At 41.5% G+C, this 7,539-nt stretch overlaps 1 protein-coding gene across 6 annotated transcripts in view; it reads left to right on the top strand.

The window, feature by feature from the left end:
• The first annotated feature begins 5,015 nt into the window (after window positions 1–5,015).
• trim9 (tripartite motif containing 9) overlaps window positions 5,016–7,539 on the top strand; it is a 54,229-nt gene continuing 51,705 nt past the window's right edge. For all 6 annotated transcript variants that reach the window (XM_080870697.1, XM_080870699.1, XM_080870696.1 and 3 more), the window contains exon 1: window positions 5,016–6,008. In XM_080870697.1, the coding sequence (XP_080726823.1) occupies window positions 5,175–6,008 (834 nt within the window). In that variant the 5' untranslated portion in view covers window positions 5,016–5,174. The remainder of the gene's footprint in view (window positions 6,009–7,539) is intronic.

Raw genomic sequence — 7,539 nt, 5'->3', positions numbered from 1 at the left:
GCACGTGATTCTCCTTATGCTGCTGAGAATATAGCCCAGAAGAAGCGGATAGTATAGCTTTTATTTTGGAAAGAGACATTTCTCTGTAATAAACTCTCTTTTCCAAAGATGAGTGATTCCTCAATCAGATACAGGGCTTGCAATATCGCTAGCCCGACGTCCCGGAGCTAGCGATCTTTCCAGTCGGGCTACAAAAATCTCTCTGCCCTGCCCGTCGGGCTATTGTAGGAAGAAAAATATATGTCAATGCTTTTGCATTCTTTCAGAAATGTAGCTGGGTAATTATGTCATTGGCATCGGTGAGCCACTGTCAATATGTGACATATTGAAATCGCGTTTGAATTTGCGCTTGTTTTTTTGCTTTCACTTTGCAATCGTGCGAACTGTGTATAGAGAGCGACAGCACTGATCTGTGAGTGATGATAATTTGCGCACCAATTCCTCTGACATCGTCTTAGTTAGCTTACTATGCAAACATGACAAGTGAAATCTCCGCAGCAAGCTTAACCTTCCTGCCTTCTTGGGACCTTTTTGTGCCACTGCTATGTGTTAAATGGCTGCCATTTCCACTGTGTTCAGTGGAATATAACCAAACTTGCCACAGGATAGTTTTTACCTGTCAATGTTAATATTCCAGTGTGAATTCCTTAAATCAGCCTAAAATGGCTGAGCAGCAGAAATCCCCACACCCATCACCCTGGGGACCATTTTCTGCCCATTGACTTCCATTATAAACGCTATTTTTCAACCCCAAATTATCATCATATGATTTTATTTTTTCTTCTTTTCTTGGATGTCAATGAAGACTCAGGGCCTTGAAGTTTTAATTTTTAAATTGCAAAAAAAATGCAAAAAAAATAATGGCAGGTCAAAATGTATGTTGGTGCCAATCTTTGGTCCATCTAAAGGCCTACTTATAATGACAATCACATATTACTTCAACTGGTTTTTTGTGGAAATATTTAGTTTCGTTTTTTGGTTTTTGGGGCTTATAACACAGGGCGCTCATGTAATAACACTGGGATTTGAAGGGTTAAAACAACAAAAATATAATTAAAACTTTACATGAATATTTCAGGGAGAAGTAGTTTTACAAGGTTGGCTAATTTAAAGTGGAATAAAATATGGATATATGGTCTTTTTATGGCGTGGCTGAGAATGGTCCCTAGGGTGATGGGTGTGAGTTTTTTAAAGGATGGCAGGAGGGTTAAACATGTGACAGGTTGATCGCGCAGAGAATCGCTGAGCTTATGTGAGTGTGTGTAAAAGCAGCAGGATATATATTTTAGTTCTGTTGAGCCAAATAAGACAGGTCAGGGTGAAGAAGTGACAGCCAAAGAAAAGCTTACCACAAAACGGAGAAGTTATGACAAATCAGACTATAAGGCAAAAAGAAAGTGCAGCTTTATGGTTTCATGGACAAAATAATTTCTGTGGCTGCAATATGACGAGCTAAATAACCAGGGCTGCACATAAGTGGTCCGCAGGTGCGCATTCGCTGTCAAAATAAAAAACACGCACAAGGGTTAGGGTTAAATTTAAAAACTGTACTTTTGAGTTAAAATATATATTTATAATTTTAATAAATGACAAATTAAAAAGGCATGAACATTTTTTGTATCGAAAAAATATCGAACCGTGACACCAAAGTATCGAACCGAACCGAACCGTGAATTTTGTGTATCGTTGCACCCCTAATAAACATGTATTTATACATAAACAGTGTGCAGTGACAATGTGTGGCCCTCACATACCTCAGACCATGCATACGCATATATTTAGAGCCAGTCAAGCCTTTGACGTCATTTAATATTATACAACATACATGCAGCAAATCACTTCATCAGAACCTCTGCGTGACTCAACAAAAGTGATGAATATGCATTTGTCTTTTGTACGTCTCGCTGGAATGTGTTTGATCAGCTCCCTGAAGACGGAGCATCTGTTCAGTGCAGCAGTTGCCATTATTGTGTTATTAATGTAGCAATATCTTGTTAACAACACATGCCTCCTCCCACTATAAGCACTGAATGATAGCTTCCACTGTAAAGCTGCCGTTGCTGGGAAGGTAGGAAACCTGCTTATAAATTAGCTGTCCAGTTAAAAAAAACACATTACTGTCACATCGGTATAAAATAAATGCTGCTGCAGAATGTTCCCAGGCTGGTGAAGTAGTTTCTGAAGTAATGTGCTCCATCTTTCATATGGCAATCAAAGAAATCCAAGTGCACGGGTTCTCCCTGTTTCCCTTCCATAAGAATGGCATCTTGGCTGTCATCCTTCCACTGAGAGCATTCCAGATGAGCCTTCAGTAAACATTTATGAAGATGCATCTCTCAGATCCTGTGTCAGGATTTTTTGTTTTCTTATATTTATTCAGATATTGTTCATCGCTGGAAGAAATGCACAATACTGTATGTTTAATAAAGCAATTCAAGTTATGAATAAACTTGGGCTGCCTTTTGTTTTGAAGACAGTTTTAAATACTCACTGATATGAACTGTGAGAAGAAAGATGATTTCAAAGCATTCATTGAAGGTTTATTAGAAATTAGATTTAATTTCTGTTCACTGAAAATGATGGGCCTGCTGTTTGAGATATTGCTGGGTATTTAAAGAATTAGCAATAAGAGTAATGGGAATTAAAATCTGCAGCTGTTATCTTTAAGTAAAACTCTTCAATGCTCATCAGTTATTTCTGAAAAAATAACCAATTCATATTAGGTCATCATTGATAATTATGAATTATGAATCCGGTACCTGGTGGACTAAGACCACCAGGAACCGGAACAGCTTCTTCCCCACAGCTGTCAGACTCCTGAACTCTGCCTCCTGACATCTGACCCACGTTAAACACATGGACTGGACATACACACCCACAACCACCTACACACACACACACACAACGGACAACTGTACCCTCATACACACAATAATAACATGGACTGAACCACCACTCTCAACCACTTGCACTTCATATAGCCTCTGTAGAAATTATCCACATATCTCACTTATCTCAACTGCACTACTGTATAATTCTGGATAAATAATCATTCTGTTCAATACGATAATTTTTAATTCTACAACTGTTTATTACTTGCATAGTTCACATTTCTGTATAGCTGTATATCTCATATTTCTGTATAGTTTTTCATATTTATATCCTGTTCATAGCCTGTACATACTTATAGTTATAGCATATTCATAACATACCTTCATACTGTGTACATTATAACATACCATAATAGACCCATTTCTGTAATATACTCACATATCTATATTATAGCTAATATATGTTTGTAATATATCTATATCATGGCTAAAGCACTTCTGGATGGATGTAAACTGCATTTTGTTGCCTTGTACCTGTGACATGTGCAATGACAATAAAGTTGAATTCTATTTTATTCTATTCTATAATTAATAATTGTTTTATAATTAGAATTATATTCTCCCATAACTTGACCTTGTGGGGGGGGGGGTTATGGTTTCTTGGTACTGTTGTCTTTTCTCTCCCATGTTGGTGCACATGAGGTCACTAAAAACATCAGAACGATCACAGACACAGGAGCATTCTGGGATGGGATCCATGAAAAGTAAAAAGAAATCTGTGAAGATTTCCCGGTGAGAGCTGCCTGGCCTGTGTGTCCTGGCAGAAGGAGAGTGTTGGCAATGAAGAACAAAAAAAAGAAAGAAAGAATACAAAGTAAAGATTTACTCAAACAGGAAGCTGCACTGTAGCCCCCAAATGAGGAGATTACACAGAGAACAACGCCATAATGCCAGAGGAGGCAGCGAGCATGCATCCAAAAATAGCTAATGGACTTGTTACAAACATTTGGTTGAAGTCAACACTGTATTTGGTTTAATCCAGGGATGCATTTGCAGGGATAAACTCACCATTTGTTGTATATTTTCACGAATCTGAGATGATAATGGGCAGAAACATTGACAGCACAGGAAGCTCTGGCAGAAATTAAACAACTCTTTGACAGTGTTGCAAAAGAGATGTTCAAAAACTCCGTTTTCCATTTTCCAGGTGATGCACTGAAAATGCAACTGTGTATGTGATTGTGTGGTTGTTCACACTCAAGTTTGACATATTTATCTGGAACTATGACAAACTGATTATGTTTAACAAAAATTTCCTAATTAATGCCATTTCTATTCCCAAACTTTCTTAGGAAATATGCTAATATAATCACACTAAGTGGCCTCATGTCGCCCTCTGGGCCTCTGAGAAAAAAGTATTCTTTTAAATGGGATTATTCCAATTCATTTCCCGGTCAACAGCTTCACTGAAGACTAGCTGCTCACGTTGCCATGGATGTCTCAAAAATGACTGAGGTATTTGGCCAGAGAAATAAAGAGGCTCTGGATACTCAAGGAAAAAAACACTTTGGAGTGCATTTGAGAGCCGCTGCTTTATCTTATCTCACAAGGTGTCAGTTTCCATGTTTTCGCTCAGCTTCAGCAGTGATCTTTGCTCCCTGTGCGGATGAAAGGAGCTTTTCAAACAGCAAGTTTGCAAGTTTATGTTGTGCAGCAGTTACAGAGAACTAAATACAGAAAATTAGTAATGATATAAATGTCAAATATTCTCTGGTTCTAATGTTATATCATACTCCCAAACTGTGTTATATCACTGCAATTTAGCTTTTGTTTCTTTCCTTAACCACTGGTTGGACAAATGTTTTTTTTACAGATGTCACATGTTAAATGAAAGCATATGAAGGACGGATGTTGAGTTCAGATTGTGTTTAGTAATCATTTTATTCTATTGATTTCCTTTTAAGGCTCTAAACAATTATCCTGTGCATTCACTGATGTCCACACGCATTAGTGTCTGCTGTGTATATCGCTCTAGAGCTCATTAACGGACCTTCACGCCGACAGTTCATTTGTCCAATGGTTGTTTGGAATCCACTGGTTGTCCAATAGCAATCCAGCCTGAGCTGACGCTGCGTGCTTATTGGTGAGTAGTGTTAGTATGCCTCCTTTTCGTTGATGCCTTTCATTTGGTCAAGGTTGCACTTGCAGTTTTAACAGCAGAACGCGACTGGAGCTTCGTTTACGCGCAAACAGAGAGCAGCCCGATCAGCCGAGGCTCTGCCGAAACTTCTCCCGTTTCTATTTGCACACCCCGGAGGAATCTCTCACCTCTCAGGAGCAACCATGGATGAAATGGAGGAAGAGTTAAAATGCCCTGTTTGCGGCTCATTTTACCGGGAGCCCATCATACTGCCGTGCTCCCATAACATTTGCTTAGCCTGTGCTCGGAATATTCTTGTGCAGACCCCCGACGCCGAGTCTCCACAGAGCAGCCGAGCCTCCGGGTCCGGGGTCTCCGATTATGATTACCTGGATTTGGATAAAATGAGTTTGTATAGTGAGGCGGACAGTGGCTACGGTTCCTACGGGGGCTTCGTGAGCGCTCCGACCACCCCTTGCCAAAAATCACCGAACGGGGTTCGGGTTTTCCCCCCGACTGTCCCTCAGCCGCAGCAGCAGCACCTTCTACCGCACCCCGGCTCCTTAACTCCAATCCCTCGTAACTCTTGCATCACCTGTCCGCAGTGTCACCGCAGCCTCATCCTGGATGACAGGGGACTCCGCGGGTTCCCCAAGAACAGGGTGCTGGAGGGGGTGGTGGACAGGTATCAGCAGAGCAAAGCGGCCGCTCTCAAATGTCAGCTCTGTGAGAAGAGTCCAAAGGAGGCCACCGTGATGTGCGAGCAGTGCGACGTCTTCTACTGCGACCCGTGCCGCCTGCGCTGCCATCCTCCCCGCGGTCCACTCGCCAAGCATCGCCTGGTGCCGCCGGCGCAGGGGCGGATAAGTCGCCGCGCCAGTCCCCGCAAAATTTCCACTTGCACAGAGCACGAACTGGAGAATCTCAGCATGTACTGTGTACAGTGCAAGATGCCTGTATGTTATCAGTGTTTGGAGGAAGGGAAACACGGCACGCATGAGGTCAAAGCTTTAGGCGCAATGTGGAAACTGCACAAGGTACGTGCGTAAAAATGATCGGGGTGCTAAGATTTGTCTTCGTCCCTTACAAGTGCGTCTGTTTCTGTCTTTATTTATGTTTTTGGCCGCTCTGTGCAATGATTCAACATCCTCTGAGCTGAGCAACAAGTCTGTGTTCGAAATAATTTGCGCTGTCGTGTCAGCTCTGCTTAGCATCCGGTAGAGAGGTACAGAGCTGTGGGGTGTTCGTTCTGCCGCTTTGGATTTAAATGAGTGTTTAACAATAGTAAGAGGATGCATTTTATTGCCTGATACACGGTCCAGCTTCATGTGACGCTGCCTTTAGCCAAACACTGCCAAACAAACCCGAAAGGCAGTGGCTCATTTTTAATTTTACCTCATAAGTGGACAACTAGAAGCTGCTGTTTTCTGTTTGCATGACCATGTAAATGATGACCATCTGTCTCACGAGATGCCAACATCAAATTCCTTCAGTGCTTTGACAGCTCACAGGCGCCCTGAAGATCATTAGGCATGGCAAACACTGAAGCTATGCTTTATTGAGAATGGGGAGTGAAGCACAGATGCAGGCCTGTGGTGTGAATTGAGAAGCTATTTTGGAAGCTGAGTTGTTGTGGGCAGGAGAGGCAGAGCTGAGATTATCTACGCCTCTGCACCAGCAACCCTCACCTCCACACTCCAGCCTTCAATGAAGAAGGGAAGAATGTAGAGCTAGATATAACTCACACATGCACCCACACACACACACACACACTCACACACACACACACAGGGAGCATGCTGTGTAGTGGAGGTGTCTCCTGGTTTCCATGATAAAACCAAAAAAAAACCAAACAATGAATGTATTGAGTGCTGGTGCACAAGCAACACAAGCACATCATTATCTCCCCGTCCTCATCATTTATACTCAGCAATCTGGTTTTATATGTCTCCAGAACAACAATTTAAAAGCACCCCACTCCGATCATTCCTTGTAGGGAGATAGAGTGTCACTTCAGATGCGATAGACAACTGTAAAATTGCTGGGAATATCAGATGGGGTCGAACATTTCGCTCATATCAAATTTCCATCACATGAAAAGTTGCCAATCTGTTCTGCGTAATCATGCTTAGATGTAAAATGGGAAAAAGAGTATTTTTAGAAACCAATCAGTGGTACCAGGAATTTTAGTGCCAATATTCAGCAGGTGGCACTTTTTTTTTTTTTTTTTTTTTTGACTGTATCTCACGGCACCTGGTTATTTCTGATCTATCATCTGATCATCTGAAGCTGCCCACGGAGCTGTGACAGATGGCTCAAAGCTCAGAGTTGGCAGAGCTGAGCATGGTCATCTTTGGGAGCTTCAGGGTATTCCTCACAATGTTCACTGGAGAAAAAGCTTTTTCACATCTTGATAAATAGTTACTGCAAAATGACAAGAATACAAACAAATATTCTATGTAACGATTAGAAATCTCAACTTATTTTAGCTTATTTACTGATTCCCCCCCCTCCAGTATGAAGTAGAGACTGACCAAACCTAGATTTCTGGCGCTAATGCCAAAATAC

The sequence above is a fragment of the Rhamphochromis sp. 'chilingali' genome (genome assembly GCF_963969265.1).
Source record: "Rhamphochromis sp. 'chilingali' genome assembly, chromosome: 21".
In the NCBI taxonomy this organism is placed as follows: domain Eukaryota; kingdom Metazoa; phylum Chordata; class Actinopteri; order Cichliformes; family Cichlidae; genus Rhamphochromis; species Rhamphochromis sp. 'chilingali'.
Note: the sequence above shows the minus strand (reverse complement) of the source record. Positions and strands in the feature narration are given on the sequence as shown.